The sequence below is a fragment of the Carica papaya genome, chromosome 4 (genome assembly GCF_054855325.1).
Source record: "Carica papaya isolate Zhongbai chromosome 4, ASM5485532v1, whole genome shotgun sequence".
NCBI lineage: Eukaryota > Viridiplantae > Streptophyta > Magnoliopsida > Brassicales > Caricaceae > Carica > Carica papaya.
This window is the reverse complement of record NC_142312.1, coordinates 28,931,614-28,959,568: the sequence shown is the minus strand read 5'-3', so window position 1 is coordinate 28,959,568 and position 27,955 is coordinate 28,931,614. Positions and strand designations below refer to the sequence as shown.

The following is a 27,955-nucleotide window of genomic DNA, read 5'->3' as shown; positions in this document are numbered from 1 at the left end:
AGCTCCCAGAATACAGAAAACTGGTTAAGGATCACATAAAGACAAGGAAAGAATTCTGAAAACCACACAGAGAATCCGCAGAAGAGAATTCTGAAAAACAGATAAACAAAAAGGTAAATATTTTTTTTTTTTATATATATTACAGGGCTTATTATCGGGTGAAACAACGAGAGAAAGTATGGTATATGAGGAAATTAATGTCCAGAACCATATACTTTCATCTCAACAACTATGAAACCAATCCCGAACTATTGAATAACTATTCAATAGTCATTTTTTAACTCAAGCATGTCCTGAGCAGGACAGTGGCTAAATAAATAATGACACATTTGTCAAGTAAAGAATGTATAGTAAGTAGCAAGTACACAATTATATAACCACTCAAGTGGCTTTCCAACAAGAATAGATATGAATCAAATGGCTCAAGCAATTAACCGCTACTATAAGAACTTCTCTATCTACATATCACCCAGACCAATCTGACTTATAATCCATTTACTCTTCTAGTCAGATATCTAATAGCAAGAATCAAGTTACCCATTTACCCGAAAGTTGGTGAAATCTCAGAAGAAATAAACTATACCCATCAGTCTATGGTGATTCCTTTGCTCCTTGTCCTTCCTCGCTCCCCTGAATCAACTTCTTGTTCTTCTCAATTGCTGCTGCTACCTCTTGAGGCATATATTTTTCATCATGCTTAGCAAGAACCTCTGTTGCAGAGAAATAGCAATCTCCACTCCTTGCCTTGCCAGAAACGCTCTTCCTCGAGGCTCCATTCTTTATTTCGTTTGTGAATGGTTTTACAAACCCTTCAACCACCACGGAATGGCCCTCCCTGAATAGATCGGGCAAGGACCCCTGGTACCTTACCAAGATATCAGTGACTAAGTCAGTGATCACAAACTCCATCTCCGGAGATGATGCAGGCTGTGCTACACTGCCTTCAAGGACCAATCCACCAAGCCTGAACTTGGTCTTTGTTGGGTTTGCCTTGTATTTCTCAAGGGCATCAGTTGGGGTCACATAGAATACCAGTTGGTCTTGAAATTGATTGAGCACGATCACCACAAAACCAGCAATAAAACTGAAAGTCAATGCGTACGTCCAGAGACGGCGGGTCTGAAGTTGGCGGGCCCGAGCCCCAATGTCTATACGTTTTGGCCTAGTTGGGTGGCGCCGGGCAATAGAAAAGGACCGAAGTAGTGTTAATGCGGAGTTTTTTATAGGATCTGGAGGAAGGTGGGAAATTTGTGAGAAGATCAATGGAGAAGATTTTATGTTGGAGAGGATACCTGGGTTGGGGTGCAGGGTTCTGACCAATTGAGATCTGAGAGATAGGGCAAGCCTTGTTGCCATTGGATTTTCTTGGGAAAATGGCAGGAAATGTTAGAGAAAAAGAGTTATTGAATCAAAAACTGTCTCACCGGAACAGGAGGATTTTGAGCATGTTTGTGAATTTCACAGGAAGATGATGAGAACTATAGTTATCCTGCATCAAAAAGAACAAACCAATACTTAGACATATTTTTTTTGAAATAATATACTTAGACATATATATACTTAGACATATTTGGTGTTCCAATACTACTTACACAATATGCACTGGGAAACTATTATAATAGTTTCTTTTCAAAGATACTGTAATGACTTATCATATTGAAGCAAACATAACGATAAATATTTATTAAACTTAAACAAATAAGATTAAAAAAAATTGTAATACTGAGAAGCAACAAAGTTCTGTAGTCAAAAAATTAATGTGACTTGGACAACTTTAATTCAGAAGACTACCACACAACAGAAGTCATGAATGGCGGAGAAACAAATGTCAGTTAGTTGGATTAGAGCTGAATAAGGAAAGTTAATTATGGTTTATTGGCAGTTATGCGAGAATCCTTTTTTCCGGAAGTTCTTTGTATTAGCAGCACTGTGCACAATCTGACAGAGCTGTTATACATGGTCTGGCAATTGTACAGCCAGCTGGTGCTAGTCCTATATAATTCTGTACCCTGTACCAGAACTACTAATGAAAATATCTAGCATTTCCAAACTCCACGTTCTGAATTCTTCTCTCCTCTATTCTCTCCTTATCTCTCTCTTATCCTCTCTTCCTTCTCCTGCTCAATCTACATTCTTAATCCCCATTGTTCCCGAGCTTCTATAAGGGCCAGATCCCGTGATCCATGAACCAGAATCCTAACAACTTAGTATCAGAGCAGGTTGAACTTTGTGGAATTGCATCTTCAGTGTCCAAATTGGCCAAAAACAAAGGAAAGGCCCCGATAATGGATAGCCAAAAGGTGGCTCAAATTGAAGAACTCCATGAAAAGCCAAACTTGCTGAAAATAAACTGTAACGACCCAAAAATATTCAAAGAAAATAAATGACAATTAAAGTGGGGAAGCGAAATAAATGTTCAAGGTTTACATTCCTTATATAATAACTTAAAGTATCAATTAGTGTTACGGAATTTACTCTTTTGAAAGAAATACAAAAAAATAAGAAAATTAAAGGAAAATAAAAAAAAAAACCAGTATTCTACTCGCAACCCTCTTGAAGATCAGAGTCTGAATCCTGATTTTTTTAATCTGAAATGGTTAAATAAGGGATGAGCTACACTAACTCAGTACGAATATCACAGTATATCATCGACACAGAAATGAAGGTTGGTAGAAAAAAACCAGAAAACAACTAATGGAGGTTCATAGGGGTGACAATTGTCTCTTTCATATTCAAATCATCAAACAACAATTGTCCCTTTTTCCACCAGTCTGCTGGTATCCATGGGGGTTCATAGGGGTGACATCGCTACGCGTGAACGTTTTCCTTTAACATTCCTAATTACGGGCCGTCCTCATACCCTGTTCGATATGAGTACTAAATTACCAAACCTCAATACCCCGTTTAGTATGAGGGTGAAGCGAGCCGTCCCCATACTCCGTCCAATATGACCGCCAAGTTACCAAGTCTCCATACCCCATTTGGTATGAGACACGTTCACGGTAGGGTTCCCTGTGTACCCGGTCCGTCCACAATCTCCCGGGATGTCCAGTAATGCTGCCGTTTCATCCAGTCACTTAATCACACAAGTTTTCCGTTTACCTTTAACCTCCATTTTTTCAATTCAACCGTAAATACGTAAAATAACATTACATGCATTCAAAGATATAAAATAACTCAATGAAGCACTATCATGCATTTACACCGTAAAAACAATCAACAGAAATCAACAGAGAATAGTTTCCGGTTCTGGCTCCATTAGCAATCCATAATTAATCATGAATATTTTCTAAATTTTACAAAATACCGTATTTATGGTTAGTTAAACTTTAATTCTATAACAGTGAATAGAATAACAGACTCTTACTCAATTTGATGCTTGAAATGCTAAACTGTTGGCTACATCCACTGGCAGTCCCCGGGTTCCCTAAATATTTTTTCAGAAATCAAAACGTACTATAAGTACCTACAAATGTCCCAAACAAACCCTAAATCAGTCTCAGGGCCCATTTTGGCCAATTTCGGAATTCTGGCACGGCGACTCCGCTGTGCTCCAGCGGCGACGGTCTGCCACGGATCGGCTGTTTTCTGCCGTTTTCGTATCAATCCCTGCGAAAAAACTTGTTAAGGGGCTTTAGTTGGTCCAAAAAATCGAAACTCACCGGCGGCGGGACTCTCCGGTGCAGCGGCTCCTCCGGCTCACGTTGCAGTTAGGTGTTTTGCTCCGGTCAACTTGTAGAGAAGGAAACAGTGATCACAACGGTGAAAAAATTATGCAGAACAGAAATTGGAGAAGCCTCATCGGAGGCGTTTTGTGAAATTTCCCGCGACGGCACTGCAAAACTTTGCCCACGTTTTTCGACCAATTGACAAGTTCTTTTACTCCGATTTGGGCATGGGTGTGTTTAAAATTAAATTTTGAGCAATGGGAAAATTTTCACCTCTTTTGGCGGTCGGAAAGGATTTCGGCGCGTGGCGGCGGTCTCCTTCCCGGCAGCTGAGTCTTCTTCTCCAGCAAGAGGGTCTGGCGGCTAGGGTTAGAATTCGGTGTGGATGGGGGTTATTTATATCCATCCGCTTTTGATCTAGGTCGTCCATTGCGTTTGATCTACACCGTCCGATGGCGATTAAATAGGGAGTGAATTTGGACCGTTCATCGCGATCCAATCTGAGTCATCCGATAGCGTTCAAATCTGACTGTCCGATCGCGTTTCGGGAAGGAACGCATTTGGACCGTTCGTGTGCGGGGGAACGGATCTGAGTCGTTCGATGACAGGCACGCGGATCGCCCGCGTTGCACCACGTCAGCGTTCTCCGCCACACGGAGCGTCCTAATTTGTCGGGGCTACTGACCGACTATCCTACGTGATGAAACTTCTCCAAATTACATTTTGACCCTCGATTTTCAATTTTTCTTTCAAAAATACTCTTAAAACCCAAATTTTCACACTTTTTTCCCAAAATTATTTTTAATTTAATTCTCCATCAATTTTACTTCATTTTTACTCTAAATTAAAATTAAGAAATTATATTTATAATTAAATCCTAAATTGCAAAAAAATTAATTTAGGGTGTTACAACTCCCCTCCCTTAAAAGAAATTTGGTCATTTGTCTCTCTCACTCTCAATCAAACAACTTGGGATATTTGACTCTGAAGTCTAATTTTACCTCCCATGTGACCTCTCTCGGTGTTTGATTCTGCCATATGACCTTAACAAATGGAATTTTTCGGTTGCGGAATAATCTGCTCTTTCGGTCCACAATGCCGACCGGTACTTCTTCGTAGGACAGATCCTCCTGCAGTGAAAGAGACTCGTGGGCCAAGACGTGAGAGGAGTCTAGTTGTACTTGCGTAGCATGGACACATGAAATACATTATGGACCCTGTAAAGTTTTGGATGCAGTACCAGTCTGTAGGTGGTGATACCAATTCTGTCTAAAATTTCAAACGATCTAATAAATCGGGGATTTAGTTTTTCCCTCTTGCCGAATCTACCAATTCCCTTGAAATGAGTGACTTTAAGGAATACCCGATTGCCTTTCTCAAATTCCAAGTCCCTCCTGCGAGTGTCCGCATAACTCTTCTGTCTGCTCTGAGCTGTCTGAATGTTCTTCTTTATCTTAGCTATTTTGGTTGTAGTCTCCTCTACGAGATCTGGGCCGACCAGTTTTCTATCACCTACTTCTTCCCAACATATCGACGATCTGCATGGGCAGTCATACAACGCCTCATACGGAGCCATGCCAATACTTGTTTGGTAGCTATTGTTGTAGGCGAATTCTATCAGGAGTAGATGGTCATCCCAATGGCCCTCGAAGTCAAGAACACAAGCTCGGAGCATATCCTCAAGTGTGCGGATTATTCTTTCCGACTGCCCATCGGTCTAAGAGTGGAATGTCGTACTAAGGGATAGTTTCGTCCCCATGATTTACTGAAGGCTAGACCAAAACCGAGAAATGAACACGGGGTCCCTGTCGGACACTATTGTCACTAATACTTCATGTAATCTGACTATTTTCCAGATATATATTCTTGTCAACTTGTCCAAGAGATCGGTCATCCTGATGGCCAAGAAGTTGGAGGACTTAGTAAGCCGGTCAACAATTACCCAGATGGTATCATGTCCTGAGCGTGCCTTAAGTAATCCTGTCACGAAGTCCATGGTGAAATGTTCTCACTTCCACTCCGGAATTGGTAATGGCTGAAGTAGCCCACCTGAGCGTTGGTGATCTGCTTTGACCTGCTGACATACCAAACACTTAGAAACAAAGTCAACTATATCTTTTTTCATCCCGTTCCACCAAAATCGAGGTCGCATACTTTGGTACATCTTAGTGCTTCCGGGATACATGGCAAACTTAGAACTATGGGTCTCTGTCATGATGTCCCTTTTTAAGTCACTGTCACCCGAAACACACACTCTGTCCTAGAATCTGAGCAACCCATCGGCAGATATTCGAAATTCTGAGTTAACTCCCTGTTCTGCATCTTTCTTGAGGGCTGTTAGGGTGGGATCGGCGGGCTGAGCTTCCTTTATTCTTTGGATTAACTCATGCTGAACAGTCAGGTAACTCAAACATGTGATTCTCTTCAGGTCCTGAAACCGTACCTGTTGTGCGGCCCCTATTTGCCTGCATTCTAAAACCATCAAATGAGCTAATGTACCTGCACTTTTCCTGCTGAGTGCGTCGGCTACCACGTTGCTCTTACCGGGGTGATACAAGATATCGCAATCATAGTTCTTGAGAAGTTCTATCTACATTCTCTAACGCATGTTGAGATCCTTTTGAGTGAATAAGTGTTTCAAACTCTTGTGATCGGTATAGATCTGAAATGTCTCCCCATATAAATAATGGCGTCAAGTCTTCAAGGCATAGATGATGGCGACAAACTCTAAGTCATAGGTGGGATAGTTTTTCTCATGACTCTTCAATTGTCTGGACCCATAGGTTATGACATTCTCATGCTGCATCAAAACACAACTCAAACCTAAGTAGGAGGCATTACTATAAACTGTATATCCATCCGATCCACTCGGCAAGGCTAACACAGGTGCAGTAGTCAGCTGCTTCTTTAGTTTTGAAAAACTTCTTTCACAGTTCTCGTCCCACTCAAACTTGACATTCTTCTTTGTGAGCCAAATCAAATGAACAGCTGAACTAGAAAACTCTTTCACAAACCTGCGGTAATACCCTGCCATCTCCAGAAAGCTACGGATCTCCTTAACCGGTGTCAAGTTTTCTCATCCGAGCACTGCTTCAACTTTTTCAGAATTCACTAACACTCCATCCTTTGATATGATGTGTTCTATGAAGGTAGTATGCTCAAGCTAGAACCCACACTTACTCAACTTTGCATACAGCTTCTTCTCCCTGAGAACCTGAAAAACTTGAATCAGATGGTAAGCGTGCTCCTCTTTACTCTTTGAATAGATCAAGATATCATCGATGAACACAATGATAGACTGATCCAGGAATTGCCTGAAAACTCTATTCATCAAGTCCATAAAGATGGTTGGGGCGTTGATTAGTCCAAATGGCATGATCAGGAACTCATAGTGTCCGTACCCGGTTCGAAAGGTTGTCTTGAGAATGTCTTCTGCCTTGATTTTTACCTGATGGTAACCTAAACGCAAGTCTATCTTAAAGAAAATCTGGACACCCTACAATTGATCAAAGAGGTTATCAATCCTGGAGAATGGATACTTGTTCTTGATCGTGACCCTGTTTGAACCTCTGCAATCAATACATAACCTCAACGTCCCATCTCCCTTTCTTACAAATGTGACTCCGGTACCCCAAGGGAACACGCTATGTCGGATGAATCCACTGTCCTGCAATTCTGTAATCTGTTTTCTCAGTTCCTCAATCTCAACGCAGCTCATGTGGTAAGGAGCCACCTAAATAGGTTGGTTACCCGACTGAAGGTCTATGGTCAATTCGACTTTGCTATCCACTAGCAGTCCAGGTAGTTCATCTGGAAACACATATGTAAAGTCTCGGACAACCAGAATCTCTTAAATACAAATTTTTTTCTTGGGTTTGCCTAGTTAGACAAAACAGCTAAGTTAAAGTACTTGATAATAAGAAAATTTTCCATGAGGGAAACAAATGTTAAACGATTTTATTAATTTGTAAATGACTCCTCATTATGAGGGTTAAATACAACTTTCTTGCTAAAATAATCTACAGTGGCGTGATACGCCGCTAGCCAATTCATTCCTAAAATTACATCAAAGTCCCCTGTGTCAATTTCTATTATGTCTACGCTCAATTTCCTATCTGCTATATCTATGACACAAGCCCTGTATACAACCTCCCCCAGTAATGTCCAACTCCCAGGAATAGACACAAATAACATAGAATCAAGTTTTCCAGGTGATATATCAAATTTTAATACAAAAACATGTAAAACAAATGAATGCGATACACCAGTATTGATAATAAGAAAATTTGCTATGAGGGAAGCAAGTGTTAAATGATTTTATTAATTTGTAAATGACTCCTCATTAAAAGGGTTGAAGACAACCTTCTTACTAAAACAATCTACAGTGGCGTGATACACCGCTAGCCAATTCATTTCTAAAATTATATCAAATTCTCCTGTGTCAATTTCTATTAGGTTTACGCTCAATTTCTTATCTGCTATATCTATGACACAAGCTCTGTATACAACCTCCCCCAGTAGTATTCTACTCCTGGGAGTAGATACAAATAATACATAATCAAATTTTTCATGTGATATATCAAATTTTGATGCAATAACATGTGAAACAAATGAATGCGATGCACCAGTATCAATCAAGATATGAGCAAGATAGTTACATATAGTATACATACCTTGTACCACGTCCGGGTTGGCTTCTGCATCCTACTGAGTGATATTGTAAGCCCCGTCCTGAATAGAAGGTCTGGCCTGATTCTGGTTCCTCGGGCACTCCCTTGCATAATGTTGGGCGCTACCACATATGCGACAAGTGTTATTGAGGAGATAGCAGGGTCGGTCTCCATGATACTTGCCACAATACTGACAGATCTTGCCACGTCCTGCTGCTGGAACCTGAGGGGGAGCCTGAATCATTGACCTGGGTTTCTTGTTCTGTTGAACAGGTGCAATAGGTGCTGATCTACGGTGTGGAGCTGAGGGCCTGAGGTTCCCTGTTGCTAGAGGGAAAATGCGAAGGCTCATCTCCGCTAACTGTGCCTTAGCCAGAACAGCCGAATAAGTGTTGAGCTCGAACACAAACAACTGCTGTCTGATCTCAGGACGAAGACCCCACTCGAACCTTCTAGCCTTCCTGCCTTCGTCCATCATGCTCTCAGGAGAATATCGACCCAACTTCAGGAACTTACGAGCATATTCAGATACAGTCATGTCCCCCTGTACCAAGTGTGCAAACTCCATCTCTTTCAGATGTCGGAGATGCTCTGGAAGGTACTCTGCATGAAAGGCCGTCAGGAACTGTTCCCAAGTGACTGGAAAGGGTAGAGTGGCCTTCTTGAGTTGCCACCAGTGATTTGCTTCTCCCACTAGCATGTAGGTAGCAAGGATGACCTTATATTCGGGGATCACCCCGAGGATCTTGAAGGCCTTCTTTGTCTCAAATAACCAGAACTCGGCCTCTTCAAATGAGGATCCCCCTGCAAAAGTAGAAGAATTTAGTCTTTTATACCTTTCTATGTAGCTTGGATCCATCGTAAGAGGAGCTAGGTCCTGTGGATGAGGGATTGGGCAGGGCTGATGATGGACTGGAGGACCCTGCAGTGGTACTTGATGATACGGTGGAGGCACCGGATTGTACTGTGATGGTGCCGGATGACGCGGTGGCTGGGGCACCGGATCATACTGTGGTGGTACCGAGTGGTACTGTGGAGGAGCAAGGTCATTTCGGGGTGGATCGGGATCTTTTCGCTGCAGGGATGGCTCAACCTGTGGCAACGAAGTAGGGTGAGGTAACTCCCTCCTTTCCTCCCGGGTCTGCTGGGCAGCAATAAGTCTTTCCACAATCTCAAATAACCGGTCTACATTCTCTCTAAGTGAACCCTCCCGGGCTACTCGGTTTAGTGGGGGTCTTCCTCTCTTCATCTATCTGTACCTGCATTTCACAAGGAAATGTTGAGTAACAATTCATTGTTTTCAGTGTTTCGTAAGGATTTTGTATAAGGAATGGGTTCAAGAAATGCGGCTCTGATACCAACTGTAACAACCTCAAAAATATTCAAAAAAAATAAATGACAATTAAAGTGCGGAAGCGAAATAAATATTCAAGATTTACATTCCTTACACAATAACTTAAAATACCAATTAGTGTTACGGAATTCACCCTTTTGAAAAAAATACAAAAAAATAAAGAAATGAACGAAAAATAAAGAAAACTAGCATTCTACTCACAACCCTCTTGCGTATTAGGGTCTGGATCCTGTTCTTTTTTATCTAAAATGGTTAAATAAGGAATGAACTACACTAATTTAGTAAGAATATCACACTATATCACCGACACAGAAATAAAGTTTGGTAGAAAAAAACCAGAAAACAACTAATTGAGCACTAAATTAAGCAAATTCATTTATCAATAATAAAACTATTTACCGTCCACTTACCGTAGTGAAATTTATATAAAACAACTTATAAAAAACAATAACATTATATGTATCATGATTCCGTATATAATTGGCAACATAGCACATATTATACTTTCATATTCAAATCATCAAACAACCATTGTCCATTTTTCCACCAACCTGCTGGTATCCATGGGGGTTCATAGGAGTGTTCTCGCTACGCGTGAACCTTTTCCTTTAACATTCCCAATTACGGGTTATCCCCATACTCCGTCCGGTATGAGCGTCAAATTACCAAACTTCAATACCCCGTCCGGTATGAGCACCAAGTTATCAAGTCTCCATAACCCATTCGGTATGAGACACGTTTACGGTAAGATTCCCTGTGTACCCAGTCCGTTCACCATCTCCCAAGATATCCAATAAGACTGCTGTTTCATCTAGTCACTTAATCACACAAGTTTTCCGTTTACCTTTAACTTCCATTTTTTCAATTCAACCGTAAACACGTAAAATAATACATGCATTCAAAACTATAAAATAAATCAATAAGGCACTATAATGCATTTACACTGTAAAAACAATCAACAAAAATCAACAGAAAATAGTTTCAGGTTCTGTCTCCATTAGCAATCTATAATTAATCATGAATATTTTCTAAATTTTACAAAATACCGTATTTATAGTTAATTAAATTTTAATTCTATAACAGTGAATAGGGTGAGCGATTCTTACTCAATTTGATACTCGAAAGGCTAAACTGTTGGCTGCATCTACTGGCAGTCCTTGGGTTCCCTGAATTTTTCTTTGAGAATCAAAACGTACTATAAGTACCTACAAATGTCCCAAACAAACCCTAATCAGTCTCAGGGCCTATTTTGCGCATTTTTGGAATTCCGGCACGGCGGCTCCGCCGTGCTCCGGTGACGGCACCGCCACCCGCAACGGCAATCCGCCTCGGGTCGGTTGTTTTCAGCTGGATTCGGCCGATTTCGCATCAATCCCTGCGAGAAAACATGTTAAGGGATCTCGGTTGGCCCAAAAAACCGAAACTCACCGGTGGCGGGGCTCTCCGGTACAGCACCACCTCCCCCACCCCTAGTGCAAGCCCTAGTGAGTTACTTGCAGCATAAGAGACTGCTAGTCCCAAAGAGCAAGGAGACTGAGAGCTCTTTCCACACTCTAAACCACCTCAACATGGTCTTGGGCTCCAATACTTCTAGAGCGGATATTGCAGTCTTCAAATGAAGCAACCCCAGCACATGGCTGAGGCGTTGCAACAAGTATTTTCAGCTCTATGATGTTGGGTTATTGCACACAGTCACAACCCTTTTCCCTTCCCTGTATTGCTAGTAAAAAAGAACAATGAAAGTTGAGGGTTTTGTGTAAACTACAGGCAGCTCAATGTCATAACCATTAAGGATCAGTTTCATATTCCAGTAGTTGATGATATTTTGGATGAGCTGCAAGAAAGGTCAATCTTTTCCAAGATTGACTTGAAGTCTGGCTACCATTAAACTCGAATGAGGCCAGAAGACTATTGAAGAAAGAAAAAAGGAGAACCTCACCGCCAAGGTCTTAAGAGGATTCCTAGGCCTGACCGGTTATTACAGGAAATTAAGGGTTATGGTTCATTAGCAAACCCTAAACACCAGTGAAGAAAAACAATTTCATTAAGATGAAAAACCAGAGAAGGTGTTCCAGAACCTCAAGGTCACCATGACAACAGCCCGTGTCCTTGCATTGCCAAACTTTTCTCAGCCATTTACCCTGGCGACCGATGCCAGCATAAAGGAATTGGGACGATGCTTATGCATAACGACAGATCCATAGCCTTCCTAAGCAAGATTTTGAGCCCTAAACATCAATCTTTCTCCATCTACGAGAAAGAAATACTGGCAATCCTCATGGCAATCACCAAAAATTACCTGAAAATGTCACCCTTCATCATAAGAACTGACCAACAAAGCATCAAACATCAGGAGATATACATGGTGATTTAGAAGAAAGGAATCATCAAGCTTTTGGGACTACACTACACCATTCAATACAAAAAAAAGGCGGGAGAACAAGGCAGCAGACGCCCTGTCCAGGAGGGACTCAGAAGATATAGGACTCTTAAGCTATCGGTTTTCTTGAATTGTAAAACACTTTAGTGGCCGCCTCTCTCCTTGACTTGATGGACTCGCTTTTCCCTTTCAAGGCCTTCAAAATTTGGCCCAGGACTTCCTTCTTCACGAATCCATCCCTTAACATAAATTTTAAAGTCTTCCTTGAATCTATTGGCTCATGATACAATGAGATTCCATCCATAAAACTCAAGTGAATCTTGAATTGTGTGAAACCCAAGATCGATAATGCAATCCGAACATATACAATTAGTATAGAAACTTCATCTCTAAATAAATCATTTCTACTTAAAAATAATTAGGAAAAACACAAGAAATGATTAAAATGTAACAAGAGTTATCTTAATAATTAGAAACTAATTCTCTACTCAACAAGAAGGTTGAAGAACCATCACAAGTTGACAAGCTAACTGTTGGTTATAAAACTAGCAAACTTTGTATTTTATTGATTGAAACTTGAATGATTACAACTGAATACATGAAGCCTATTTACAGATATAGGCCATGAGACTTCAACTAGAATTAGAACTCCTAAATGAACTCTAATGTTTATCTATTTCAAAATAGAGACCATTGTCAAGCACTCAACTCCAAGAATAAAGATCAAGGATATGGCCAGCTAAGGGAAGAGAGAAGAGCCCATTCTTATGTAATTTAGCATATTTTATTTATTGTTTTTAAGAATCCTAGATAAGCATTAGAGACAAGCATCTTAAATCATTCAGGAATTCAATTTCTATACAATTAGCATAGAAACTTAATTATTAAATAAGTCTTCTTTACTTAACTCACAATCAATTTATGATCGAAATAAGGTAATTGGCATAAAAGATAGTTGAATTGATTAAAATACCACAAGAATATCTTAATAAGTTGAAAGCAATTAGCTTGACTGAAACTAAGTTAATTGGGAAAAATAATAAGAATTGATAAAACGTTACAAAAATTTTGATAAACAGAATCAATTCTTTACTCAACAAGAAGATTGAAGAAAACTTCACAAGTTGACAAGCAAGCTATCATCTGTTGTTTTAAGTGATCAAATTAATCTCTTACTCAAAAAAAAAATTAAAGATACAAAACCGATCATCCATCATTCAAATCGGCTCATCCTTGTCGCTTGTTCAATTACTTGTTTCATCATATCTCTTTTGATTGATCAAGCTAACTTTGTCTTATTATTCCAAGTTTTGAAACTTCCACCACATCAAGGTGAGTGTCTACATTCTTTCCACATTAAAGTCAACATGCATCCATTCATACACGTCACATTAGCATTAAAACTAAATCATCACATTAGAGTGTAGCTTTAATTGGGTTTAGTATCCAGGTTGTATCTTCAGTTTCTCCTTAGGGATTAAGTCGAATGTATCACAACATATCCATATTGTCTTTCTTGTTCTCTAAGTTTCTTTCTTTCATTGTGTGCTTGTTCCTATTACATCACTAAGTAACTAATTGTTTCCTAGTTACTTAGCATAAAACATAAACACACACACTCTTCATCCGTGTGTTTAAACTCTTTGCTTCTAGAATTGGGTTACAATTTTCTTTTTCTAGAGAAATTCCTTCATGAAGCAAAACTTGATCACCTTACTTCAAGATGATCTAATTCCAGCATTCAACTTGAAGGAGATTGAGGTAAAAAGCTTGAGGGAGTGAACTCAAAAGAGAGTAAGCCCAAATTTTGACTGAAACATGAGGAAAAATACGTGAGGGAGTGTTATTTTCTTTCTAATTTTTTCTTGTAGGATTGCTCACAATGTCTCAACCTGGTGAAAATAATTCTTCAATCAATATAAAGCTCTACAATGAGGTCATGCATAAAGGCTTTACAAAAATTAGTAGGTTACAGGAGATATACAAGCAGAGACGGAGGAAGTAAAGCAAATAACCTCCAGTCCATCAAGGGCCAGGAGCCGAATCTAAAGGGAGAAAGTCGAGTCATTTGATGATAATGATGTAGAGGTAGAACGAATCAATCGGAGGGAAGATAGAAGAGACAGCAACTTAAACTCTAAAGATGAAGATTCCACCTTTCAAGAGACGAAATGATGCTAAAAGTTACCAAAGAGTAGAAACAAAAGGTAGAGCTTGTTTTTTACTGTCATAATTACACTGAAGAGAAGGTCAAGCTGGTCGCAGTTGAATTTACTAACAATGCTTTAGTTTGGTGGGATCAACTCTTAACTAGTAGGAGTGCAACGGAGAAAGACCTATCCCAGCATGGCAGGAGATGAAGGTCATTATGAGAAAAATGCCTGTGCCTTCCTATTACTACTGAGAAATGCACTAAAATTTGCAGCACCTAATCCAAGGATCCATGCATGTGGAAGATTATTATATGGAGATGGATATGGCAATGGTTAGGAGCAACATGGAGGAAGATCCTGAAGCCACAATGGCAGGTTCTTGAGTGGCCTAAATAGAGAAATTGTCAAACATTCGAGCTGCAGCACTATTTAGTTGGAGGACATGGTATACATAGCCATGAAGATCGAGAGACAGCTAAAGCACATAGGGGCAGCATGGGGATTGTCAAATTCCAACCCTAATTATAGCTCTAGGTGGCCAAGAAAAGAGGAGAAAAATGGGGCTGATGTGAAGAAAGAAAAGCAAGTCCACGCCCATCATAGACAAAACACCTAACTCTACTCAAAAGCATAGCAATGTTAAATGTTTCAGACGTTTAGGATCCCAGTGTCCTAACAAAAAGATCATGTTAATAAGAGATGATGGTGAAATTGATAGTGGAGCGTAGTAGATAGAAACATTCAGGAATTTCTTGGTTGGAAATCATTCAACAAGACACGTTTCATCATCCAACCTAAACTGACTTCTTAATATCTTAAAAGGTTAAATGAAAACCAAAGCATCGTGCGAGAGGAGACAAGCCTACTCAAAATTAGGCTAAAATGCTATAGCCACTTGAACTGAAAATCATTCAACAAAACATGCACAGAACAGAATTTCGAAGTAAGTAAAAAAAATATGTAACAACTTAGAAACTCAAGCCTCATTCGGCCATTCACGCTAGATAGAAACATTCAGGAATTTCTTTATCATTTAATCAAACAAGACACGGTATTAAGAATATACCCTTGGTGGCCACCAAAACGCTCGGCTTTTTCCTCCTCTGGCTTCTCCCTCTTCGCGAGCTCTCCTTCTCTCTTCAGGTTCTCTTCCTTCCAGCTCCTCACTTCGCCAATTAATAGTGTCTTCGTTTACTCTCTCTTTTTTTCTCACTCTGCACCCTCCACTTTCTTCCTCCTTCACGAGCAATCTCTCTCTCTGTCCCTTCGGGTCCCCCTCCCACGTCAAGCTTCGGGATCCGCCTTTTGTAGGCGAAGGGAGATGAGGCTTCTCGCTGAAAAACCTCTAGGAATATCAAACGAAGATATCTATCCTCATCTGCGCTTATATTCTCCTTCCCTTAGAACCGTGCACGTTTCTCCCTCCCTCTCTCTCTTCTGTGTTAGCCGCCATGCAGGCTACCCCTCTTCTTCTGGAACAACCAGGAACCTCAGGGTTCCTCTCTCTCAATCGAAACGACGTCGTCCCCTTCAGTAATTGAAACGGCCTCGTTTCATTCCATTTTTTTTGTTTTTTAAATTGCTCGGCTGGAAACGGCGCTGGGCCTTGGTGCTGCTATCGTGCGGGTTCATTTTTTAATCTTTTAAGAGCAATCTATTTTAAATTAAAAACTAAGGTTATTTGATTTGAATTAAACACAAAACCCATTTAAATTCAAATCCTATTATAAATTAAGCCCAATTAGTCTAATTAATCCGAAACAAACCCGTTCAAAAACCTAGCCCATGGAGGAAACGGCGCCGTTTTAACTTTCTTCGTTTCCAAACTTCATTTAGGGCTTTATTTTGAGGGAAAAATACCAGAGAGGAGCGAGCGTGATAGCAGAAACGAAAGAGAAGGGATTCTGGCTTTCATCTTCTTTTCTTTCTCCCCTGAAAAGGAGAGGTGGAAGTGAGCTTTTTCGGTTCTGTTGAGTGAAAAACAGAGAGGAATAAACAGTGACGAAAATCAAGAAAGGAAGAGGGAAGAAGTAGTCCGAGTTCGACAATCCCAGTACTTGGTATATTTAATTTCTCATATTTCTTTATTTTTTTTTTTATTCTACTTGTTGCTCGAGTATGGTAATTTGGGAATAATTTATGCGAAGGATGTTATTTAATTATATTATGATGCACTTTTCCCTCTTCGCTCATGTATACACTGAGAACCATGCACGAAGCTTCAATATAAGTTGAGCTTTTCTTTGTAAAGTATCAAATTTTTTATGGGTGAAAAATTTTGTTTCCTTTTCTATTTTTAGGGAAGTATTAATCTGATGTGATCATTTGATACTTGGGTTCAAGTCTTTTAACCATAATTCCCTTGTCTTAAGGAATGGGCATCAGTTGGGATCATATAAGAATACTAGTTGGTCTTGAAATTGGTTTGAGGACGATCATCACAAAAACCAGCCATGCAACTGTAAGTCAATGGGTACTCCAGAGATAGTGAGTCTGAAGCTGGCGGGCCTGAGCCCCAATGTCTACAAGTTTTGGCATAGTTGGGTGGCGTCGGGCAATAGAAAAGAACCGAAGAAGTGTTAATGAGAAGCTCTGTATGGGATCTGGAGGAAGGTGCGAGATCCAGGAGAGGATCAATGGCGAAGAGTTTATGTTGGAGAGGATGGTTGGGTTGGGGTGGGGTGGGGTGCAGGGTTCTGACCAATTGAGATCTGAGAACTAAGGCAAGCCTTGTTGCCATCAGATTTTCTCGGGAAAATGACAGGAAACATCCAGAAAAAGAGTTACTAAATCAAAAACTCACCTCACGGAGAAAGGAGGATTTTGAGCATGTATGTGAATTTTACAGTAAGATGATGAGAGAAATTGTACAGAACTGTACTTATCCTGCATCAAAAAGGAAAAAACAAAAACACCAATACTTAGACATATATATACTTGCACATATTGGTGTTCCAATATATAACAATTTCTGTTCAAAGATATTATAATATCATATTGTGGAACATAATGATAAATGTTTATTAAATTCAAATAATAAAATTAAAATTAAATTGTGATAATGAGAAGTATACAAAAATCTCCATTCTTAATACACATTCTTCCCGAGCTTCTATAAGGGCCAGGTCCAATGACTCATGAACCAGGACTCTGAAAACTTGGTACCGGAGCTGGTCGAACTTGGTGGAGTTGCATCTTAAGTATCTAAATTAGCGAAAAACAAAGGAAAGGCCCCATGATTGAGACAAAGGAAAGGATAACCAAAAGGGATCTCAAAGTGAAGAATCCATGAAAAGATTGAAACAACAGCTGCAAGACTTTATGACCGAGATCTACAGCACAAATGATACCAAACTTGCTGAAAGATAACCTTAAATTACAGAATCTGCTGGTTGAAACTCTGCGCTCAATCAACACATACCAACCTCCTCCAACTCAAACTTACCATGAACCACCAACCTCACCCCTAGTGCAAGCCCAAAAGAGTTCCTTGCAGCATAAGGATCTGTTGAACCTGAAGTGCAATGGGACTGGGAGCTCTAGCCACACTCTAAATCACCCCAACATAGTCTTGGGCTACAACACTCCTCGAGTAGGCATTCCCGATGAAGCAACCCCAGCACATGGTTGAGACATTGCAATAAATATTTACAGCTATATGGCTCAACGACCAGAAAGTGGAGCCTGCTTCCCTGTGTGCTAAGGACAAACTCGAGATGGTTCTAAGGGTGGCAGTTGCAAAATAAGAACCATACAGATTGGATAGCATTCGGAGAAGAGATATGTTGAAGGTTTGGAATCCCATGGTGGCTGATACCGTATAGGAATTCAATAAACTCATACAGGAAGACTGAATTTGACTATTTCTTTTCAAATTCTTTTCACAAATATTGTCCCATACCTTGGCCACAATTTATCCAATCTTATCACAAGTTATCACATTTTCCATCACATTACATCCTATCACATTTCAATTCATCGTATGACACCATTTTCAGAACCAATGAAAGGGGCTCTAGGTAGAAGGGTAACTCCGACTACAACAATGAATAGGCGCACACATTTTCACATTGAATGACTTATAAACATCAGAAAGTAGAGTATCATTTGCAAGTGTGAACATTACTAAAATACAATCTAGGGGGACTAGGTACTATTCTCTGTACCTGCTGTCGGGACTCTGAGAGGTGCTCTAGATACTGTTCCCTATACCTGCTGCCAGGACTCTGAGAGGGGCTCTAGGTACTGTTCTCTACCTCTCGTCTTGCTGCCTGAGCTTTGGTTGATTTCTTTTGTCGCACACAAATGTCCTAGAACTTCCAGCTTGTCGGTGTCACTCATCTATTATCCCTTCTATTACTTGAGCCCTTCCCAGGATTTCTGGGTATGTGGTCAGTCCTAACATTGCCACCTCATCATGGATGTCCTCCCTCAGCCCTCTCTGGAATTTTCGGGCTTTTCCTTCCATCGTCAGCCACTATATCTAGTGCAAAGCAGCCCAATTCAATGAATTTCCTAGTCTATTATGCCACAGTCATGTTCTCCTGATTAAGTTTCAGAAATTCCAATTTTTTCTGGTCCCGGATAAACTCTGGAAAGTATTTAGCATTGAAAGCTTCAAGGAATCTTTCCCATCCCAGGTGGCTAAGAACTCCTCCTGTAGGCTCCACCAGTTCTCAGCTTCTCCCTCAAGCATAAAGGCAGCAAGTTGCACTTTCTGCTCGGATGTGACACCAATCACTTCAAAAAAATTTCAATCTTTCTCACCCATCTCTCAGCAACCATTGGATGAGGTCCACCTGTGAAGGTTGGAGGATTGAGCATCATGAACCTCTCAGTATTATTAGCATAAACTTCAGTCTGACTCTGATTATTGTTGTTGTTGATGTTGCTATTGTGGTTGTTGGCTATATACTGACTCAAAACTGAAGTTAAATCCTCTATGGCTCGGAATAGCCAACCAAAATCACTTTGGCTAGGGCCTTGAGATGTTGGGGGTCTCCCCACTGAAGGACTCTTTGGTCTCATTGTTGTTTTCCTACACCCAAAAAAATTGATCAGGTAAATCTCAAAATATTCTATGTATCCCAAATTTTTATGGAAACATAAGCCTCATGCAAAAAGGAATGTTCTAGAACCGTGCTCCGATACTATCTTTTCGGACAACACTGCCACTGTGTATCAAAACACAGTAGCTTAGTGCACATAAATATAGATAATTATCATCACTTCACGTTACATATGCACAGTGGTTTACATATTGCATCCAAGCATGTTCTAATCATCCCTTTTTCAGAATTACAAAATACATGAAGCCCTAAATATTCAAAATGACCTTAGGGATTCGTCAAAGCCTAATGTCAAAAATATGGTCTTCCTAAACTATCCCTCACTAGTCTTGATCTGAAACGAATGTAAATTCGGGTGAGTTTCACTAATTCAGTAAATAACAAACAGTAATATAACAACAGTAAAAACATAGGAAATATATGATGAATAAAAACTTTAAAACGTAAACCTTTTCAAACAATTCAAAATATATTACACATAGGAAATCAATCTCTAACACTCGGCAATTTTTCAATTGTTTTCAAAACAAATAAAACACAGAAATTTTTTCATCACTTGGCCTCTATCTTTTAAAATTTACAACACAAATATTGTACCAATACCTTGGCCACAATTTATCCAATCTTATCATAATTTATCACATTTTCTATCATATCACATTTCAATTCATCGTACGACACCGTTTTCAAAAACAATATCAGGGAAGGCAGAAAGGTAACCCAAATACAATTACGAATAGCCCCACATATTTTCACATTGTCAATGCCAGTACTTCGCCAAGATGGAAACTTCACATTTCCCTCCACTAAATGGACAGGTAGACGTATTCTTTTATTCATAATGCGGGGGCACCAGAATCTTGCCAAATTTCAGCCACAAACTGAACAAACCCCTACGTGATAAATGGAAAAATCGGATCACATCTCTTCTAAGTGTCTTATGGCAATTTTCTGAAATAGTTTTGCTTAATCAAAATCACAATTATCGAACCTTTTTTAAAAACACCTTTCACCGTAAAAACTGAAATTTATCCAAACACTTCAAAACATTTACTTACTAAGTGGCATTATTACTAGAAGCATCCTTACCCATCTAAATCGTTTTTTTGAAATTATTTTCAAGACATCAAAAAATATCACAAAATCATCGGAAAACATCATAAAAATTAGAATTGAAGATCACCAATTTAGGGCCAGAAACATTCGTTAAAAACATGACACATTATCATGATGAAAACACTGCAATTTTCTTTTGGCCTTAAGAACAATTAAATTCACTACAATTTTTGAATGAGAACACTTCAAAAACAGAACTAAATTCATCCATTTTTTAGCTGAAAATTTTATCATAAACAGAATTTCCATACCTCCCAAAACATTCAACACCTTTTCATAGTCAAATTCTCCCGAAATCAATTCAAATATGACTTTTCTTTTAGCATAAGAACTATCAAAACCTTTAAGTTTTTAAAAAGGAATTAACCACAAAATCAGAAGCTAAATTGCCAATTTTCTTGGCTGGAAAATTTCCCAAAATTAGAAATTTTTCACACCTTCAAAATAACAACATTTTCTTGGGTTGGAAGCAATCTAAAACATCTCTTTCTAACCTTTTAAATACCTTCGTTTTTGGCCTAAAAACCAGCCATCTTTACTTGGATTTTTAGGACCCCAATTTCAGGTCTGAAATTTTTGTATATAAAACATAAACAATTTCCCGTCAAACAGTTAACTAGATCTCACCCAAAACAAGTTCCATTCCTTATTCAAAACAAACATATTTTCCAACACCAAACATAATCAAATATTTGCAAAGATTATAAGACCAACATATACTAAAAATAGAGACAACAACATCAAAATTTATTCTAAAATACATCACCAAAAACTAAATTAAGTTTCACCAAACAGCAGTTCCTCAAAAGCAGAAAACATGTATCTCAAACAGTTGCAAAATCAGTGTGAATTTGCATATTAAATTACCACAAGCCACTTACCTTTATCCAAGCTTAAACACCCTAAACCAGTAGCAAAAAATCTCACCATTTTCCTTCCCAAAATTTCCATAACACCTGGTTCTTAACCTGGAGAAAAATATTTCCATTACTGTCAGCCTAGCTTCTCTGATTTGGCCAACTTTCTACCTAATTTTTGAATTATTTTTTATTAGTTCTTTCCTCCTAAAATTACTACATTCCCTTGCCTAATGTCACATGGAATTCCTCAAAAAAAATTCCAAACAAACTGAAGTATATATACCTTAAAAACTCACAAACAGTCGGCCTGCTTACCTTCAGGTTTCCGGTTAAGCACCTTCTGTTTTCTTGAGTTTTCTCCTAGCTTAGAGCAGCTTTTTGCTTGCTTTTTTCTCATAAAATCAACACAAAACCTTGCTCATCATGTTAGGAAAATTTCCTCTTAAAACCAGAGAGGAATTCGACCTACTTATCTCAAGAAAATCACCTGAACAAAAACTGCTCTCCCCAGCTTCCTACAGCAGGAACCCCTAGGGTGCCTTTTAACTTTCTTTTCTCTCCCTTCCTTCTTTCACTTTTTTCCTCACTAGCTCCCTCAGTTTGCTCTTCTTTTTCTCTCAAGTTTTTCTCTCTTTTACTCGAGTTTTCCCTCTTTCTTCTCCAGCTGCTCAGCTGGCTCCCAGTTTTCACTCTCTCTCGCGTTGCCCTCTGGTTTTCTCTCTTCCTTCTGTCTTTTCCTCGAGTTTCTTCTTCCTCTTCAGTTCAGATGCCTTTTTTATACAGTGGAGAAGCAGCAAATCAGGTTTGGACACTCCTCTTTCACTCTCAACCCTTGAATCACATGCGATTGATCCCAACCCTTCATTTTTTTCTCTTCTTCCTGGTTGGCCAACTGGCCACATCCCTCTTCTGCTTGTGGCCAACCAAAGGTCCTTTTCTCAGTCCCTTTCTCCCTCTGGTGGCCGACCAGAAGTGATGGATCTCCTCTCCTGTGTGCCTAAGTGGGTAAATCTCCACCCTTGATTCCATTTGGTCTCCTCCCATTCATGTAATCTAGACCCTTCGTTAATCCACCTCATCCTTTCCATGTGGCCAGCAATGCTGGCCATTTCCTCCTCTTATTTGACACCTCACATGTTGTGGTGTCCTACTATTTTTTCCAATTCATCACCAATTGGGCCTAATTGGTGATGTGACCCAAACATCCACTCAAAGGCGTACACTAGGTTTCCAAGTTCCTAACTTTTTCCTAGGTAGCTCAATTGTCGTCCAATTTGTCCAATGAGTGTCCAAGTGTCCCAATAAGATTGGTTAAGGCCATTTGGCATTGCGGATACCTCATTTAGCATGGAGAAAAAAATTTCTCCTCTTGTAGGAAAATTTCCTCCCAGTTGAGGGGGGGGGAGGGGGGAGAACCCTAAATTCATTGTTTTTCTCTTCCACAAAATTTTTCTCTCATTCTCTTGGGAAAAGTTTTCCTCTTTTCTATTGAAATTTCAGAATTTCCCATTTTCCTTGATTTATAAAATTTTAAGATCAATTTTATCACCAAAATTATCACTAATATTCCTCAAAATATTATGCAAAGATTTATCTCAATATAATTGAAATTATCACAATACAATTTATGCATAAATTAACTGTAATTATATGAACTTAGGGTTTGGGGTTTTTACAGGATTAGATGCAAAATTGTGCAGTGCAATTACCATATACGTAATTCAAACTCTCCACATCCCTCAAGGTTTGAGGCCCGAGGATCTCCTCAGAGTAACACTACTCTCAATAGTCATGTAAAATTTATCAGCCTAGAGTTTAAAGTGATGACCTCATTCTAACTACCAATAATGGCCTGTGTATGACTATATTCTTCCGTGTTTTAATCATTTGAATTCTTTTTGATAAAGAACAATCAAGTTGTCCTTTTGCACTCCAACCAGATGCAACAAAACATGTTAGAAAACCATTCATGGTCCACATTAGAGCAACTCACAGCTCAAATGAGAAGTCTTGGCTGGCATCAAATTTGTCAAATGTGTGTTAATTTTATTGCAAGAATAACATATGTTTTTCACGCATAACTCAGCTACCAAAACCAAGACAGGTAAACAGAATTTAAAGAAATGAGAAGCATGCCCAAATAGAAAATTAGTTATACTAAGACAATCAGTCATCATAGAACATTTTTTTACTGCATAAACAAACAATAGGCAAATTCATATGCTCATAATTTGATTGTGAATAGAGAGTATGAGATTAGGAAGTGATACCTAAGAGCCCAACCCTCTCCTTTGCTCCTCCATAGTTGTCTATTTCACAGAACCCTAATTCCATTTTAAATAAAAACCTCAAACCTTTTCTTCTGTTTCTTACTTTTCCTTTCAAACTTTCCTACGTGACCCTCAACTCCTCCAGCTCTCTCTTCTCTTCCTCTAGTGTTCACTGTTCTGGTTTTCCCCTCTTTTCTAGAATCTTCCCCTTTATACTGAAACTATCATTCAATTCCCTCTCTCCTCTATTCACTTTCATTTATGTCATGTTACCGTCCTAGGATTTCCTTCCACACTCAACCCATACTCCCCCCCCCCCCCCCCCGCCCCCCCCCCCCCCCCCCCCAAATACTGCAAACCCTAATTTCGAATTTAGTCTCAGCCCCAAACAACGTAATATATTCATTGAGAATGTCTGGGTTTAAACAACATCATTCGGGAGAATGTCTGGGTCATCATTCGGTTTTTACAACAACCAGTCTGGTACTATGGGCTCCTCCAGCTTTTTCACAAATATGCTAATGGACTTAGGTTTCCCTTCCTTTCCTCATGTCATATTGTTGACGCTGAACAAAAACTCCATAGAAAGAATTTATTTAAAAGCAAAGTTGTCACCAACTTTATCGGAAGTAGGATCAGATACTAAAAAAACCACTTGTCTAAATCAAAAATTCTACTTCCGAAATGATATGAGATGAGGAGGTGTAAGGTACCCGTCTCATGGTGTAGATAAAGTGATTAAATGTGCTTTGTATGTGCCCCTAAACTATTGTGTGGTGTATGACCCTAACAAGCATTTATGCATAAGAGTGTACTATCTATAATCTGTTAGAAATTATATGGGAAAAGAAGAAACTAAAAAAATCCATCAGCAGTGAAAAACAAATAAACTTAAAGATACACAATTTTAATCGTTCTTCACATCCCAAATTTTCTGTATGAAGTTTCATCATGTCCTCCTTATGGAAAAAGTCCGCCATACAACCACAAAAATTATCTTGTTAACACTCAAAAGAGAAACTCATCTCTTTTCTTTATTTAATTTGTTTTCCTTTTCTCATTTTCATTTTTTTTTATTTTTTTATCATATTACAGAATAGACTAATTACAAGAGTCAAGTAAACTGGAATAGTTATGAATCACTGGCATTCGCAAAAAGAATTTACAACTAACAGCGCAACCATACCCGCACATCTGCACACCAAAAACTTTTAAAAAGAAAAAGTACCTCTGAGCAAATTTAAGAACGTCATAATGACTCCAAAATATTTAAAAATGTTAATATCACATACTTAAGATAGCAGAAGCTGCCTAATTATATATATTTTATATCCATTAGTCGTAATAGACAAGATACAAATTGACAAAGCAAATACTAATGTAAAGGGAATTGTAAATTCAACCAACTTAAGACATTATCATAAACCCACCCAAAATTAGAAGAAAAAAAAAACAAAAAACTCTCTCCTTTTTTTCTTAAGCTTTGAAATCTAAACCTATAAGAAAACTTTGAGAATGCCAACTTAATTTAATTCTAACCTTGTTATATTCGCCAATAACTTCCAACAAGAATCCCACGAATATTTCTAAGAGAAGATTCCAATAATCTGTAAGGAACTAAGGGTCATCTTCTCTTCTCATTATAATAAAATTCGGTTTAGGGTTAAAAAAATAGAAAAATCGACGGAAAAGATCCTGGCCATCTATTCATCAGCTTGGACACGTGCCTTGGTCGCATGAGGTTAACCAGTCACATCCTCTTCATCTTCATTCAATGAATCTAAGGTTTTCATTTGCAACTCTTCGGCTTCTCTAAACTAGTTCAATGCATCTTTCTTCATATAATCACCTATTTTCATTGTAGTAATGAATCCATGGAATGAGTTATTTGAGTATATTTCAAAATCTCCCTCAAGTTTTCCATCTTTCCCTCTCTCGGTTTTCTTCTATTCTCACAACAGCCTCTCTTTCTCCTCCATCTCTCTCTGTTTCTATTATCTCGGTTTCTTCCTCTTCCTCTCGATGGAGGATCTCTCTATTTTTCTCTCTCTCTTTCTCTTAAACCTAAAACACTTACCTCTCAATCTGAACCATATTCTTGGGTCCTAATATAATCTTCAATAACAGTAGCTTATGGCTTTGTTATATGTTAAAAGCTCGATTATATTTTCCGTCATCTTATCACATTCTCAATAGTTTCATTGTCCAACCTAAACTAACTTCTTACCATCTTAAAATGTTAAATGAAAACCAAAGCATCATGCGAGAGGAGACAAGCCTACAAAAATTAGGCTAACATGTTATAGCCACTTCAATTGAAAATACTCAACGATTCATCCACAGAACAGAATTTCAAAATATGTAAAAAGATAAGCAAAATATGTTTCACGCTGGATAGAAACATTCAGGAATTTCTTTCTCATTTAACCAAACAAGACAGGGGATTAAGAATATACCTTGGTGAACACCAAAACCGCTCTGCTTTTTCCTCCTCTGGCTTCTCCCTCTTCGCGAGCTCTCTTTCTCTCTTTAGGTTCTCTTCCTTCGAGCTCCTCGCTTCGCCAATTAAAAAACAATGCCTTCGTTTACTCCTCCTCTTTTTTCTCACCCTCTGCCCTCCACTTTCGGCCTCTTTTACGAGCAACTTCTCTCTCCCCCTGTCTCTTCGGGTCCCCCTCCCACGTCAAGCTTCGGAATTCGCCTTTTCTAGGCGAAGAGAGATGAGGCTTTTTGTTGAAAATCCTCTCAGAATATCACAAGAACAGATTTATCCTCATCTGCGCTGATATTCTCCTTCCCTCTCTTCTTCTTCTTCTGGAACAGTCAGGAACCAAGTGAACTAACGACGTCCCTCAATGGATTTAAACGACGTCGTTGCTTCGTTCGAAACGGCGATATGCCTTTGCGCCGCTATCGTGCGGGCTGGACCACGCGTGGGCCTCTTTTCCTCTCCCCTCTTCTTTTCTTTCCCTCGCTGGGCTTGGATAGGCTTCTTTTACTTTTTCTTTTTCCTTGGATTAGGGCTAGCCCGTTAGGCTTCATCCTTTTTTTTTTAATGAAGCAACGCCCAGCACATGGTTCAGAGGTTACAGCGAAGTGGAGGGTGCTTCCCTGTGTCTTAAGCACAAACTCAATGTGGCTGTAAGGGTGGCAGTCATAAAATAAGAATCATACAGATCGGACAACGTTAAAGAAGACAAAGATATGTTGACGGTTTGGGAATCCCATGGTAGTTGATATTGTAGAGACATGCAATAAACTCATACAGGAAGAATTGCTAGCAGATTACCAGGAAAGGTTTGAAGAGCTGAGGCTACCATGCTTAAGGTAAGTCCTATTTCAGATTAAGCTTATTTTATTTCCTCTTTTGTGGGTGAATTAAATGAGAAAAGACAACCCGCCATCAAACTATTTAAGCCTCAAACTCTTACCCTCACCTCTGAACAAGAAAAACTCTCAGGCTCAACAAAATAGAAGCCATGTTCAAGCAGCGCAGGAACCTTCAAAGTACCCCCCCATCCACAACACCAAACCGCTTACCGTTGAACAAGCCCCTCATAACAATATGGTAACCAAGCTATCTCTTACTAAAGTCATAATCCCTCATAAGATTTTTAGATTATAATATGGGCATAACAAGTAAGGAAAAATAAAAAAAATAATAATAATTTAATTTAATTTATTTATACTTAAAAATTATATTGTATGTTAAATATTAAATTTAAAATATAATTAATAGTAACTTTTTAAATTAAAATTATTTGAAAATATAAATATTCTATACATATTTACAATGAAGTCAATTTTTATTGTTCAATTCTTTAATTAACGGAACATCTAGATAAATTGATGTATTAAAATTTTCTCGCAAAATTTTTGGGTGTGAGACTACCTTTTCTAGTTCTCTTCTCCACACTTTTTCAAAACTTCTACACACACACACATATATATATATATATATATATATATCATAAACATATATATACGTGACATGGGTGGAGGAGTTCCATTTGGACTCTCCCCTAGACATCCTAATTTATTTTGATTCATCCACCTTTTTCTTTTCTTTTAACACCTAAATATTTACATATATATGTTTATCCTTTTTAATTATCATTATTTAATAAAATAATTTTATAAATTAATTTAATTTCAAATTACATTTTACAATAATCTCAATTATTATAATAGTCACACATATTATATTATTATATTAATAATATAATAACTAAAATATAAATATTAATTTTTTATTTTAAAAATAAAAAAATTCAATTTATCTTAAATATTAATTATATTTTCGGTGCTAACAAATAATATAATAATATTTTATTTAGACCAAAAATTTTATTTATTTAATTAAATTAAATTTTTTAATTTAATTATAAAATAATTAATATATTCAGCAAAAGTTA

At 38.5% G+C, this 27,955-nt stretch overlaps 1 protein-coding gene and 1 long non-coding RNA gene across 9 annotated transcripts; one reads left to right on the top strand and one right to left on the bottom strand.

Moving 5' to 3' along the window:
- Positions 1-102: 102 nt before the first annotated feature.
- LOC110820828 (cytochrome c-type biogenesis protein CcmE homolog, mitochondrial-like) lies at positions 103-26,386 on the bottom strand. Of its 8 annotated transcripts, XM_088218781.1 has the most exons (7): positions 21,586-22,769; positions 21,292-21,378; positions 18,392-19,263; positions 17,029-17,111; positions 8,342-9,597; positions 1,293-1,489; positions 1,024-1,162 (listed from the first exon to the last, which is right to left on the bottom strand). In XM_088218781.1, exon 5 carries the CDS (start codon positions 9,585-9,587, stop codon positions 8,373-8,375), a length of 1,215 nt encoding a protein of 404 aa, XP_088074907.1. In that variant the 5' UTR covers positions 9,588-9,597; positions 17,029-17,111; positions 18,392-19,263; positions 21,292-21,378; positions 21,586-22,769; the 3' UTR covers positions 1,024-1,162; positions 1,293-1,489; positions 8,342-8,372. The 8 variants fall into 8 exon arrangements, with proteins under 8 accessions (XP_088074911.1, XP_021906121.2, XP_088074907.1 ...); XM_088218780.1 differs by lacking the exons at positions 21,292-21,378; positions 21,586-22,769 and adding an exon at positions 25,997-26,386; XM_088218783.1 differs by lacking the exon at positions 21,292-21,378 and having other exon boundaries at positions 21,554-22,769.
- On the top strand, positions 16,015-17,235 carry LOC110820830 (uncharacterized). The gene is made up of 2 exons (XR_002540961.2): positions 16,015-16,285; positions 16,598-17,235. It is a non-coding gene; the product is annotated as an uncharacterized LOC110820830 (long non-coding RNA).
- Positions 26,387-27,955: the final 1,569 nt, after the last annotated feature.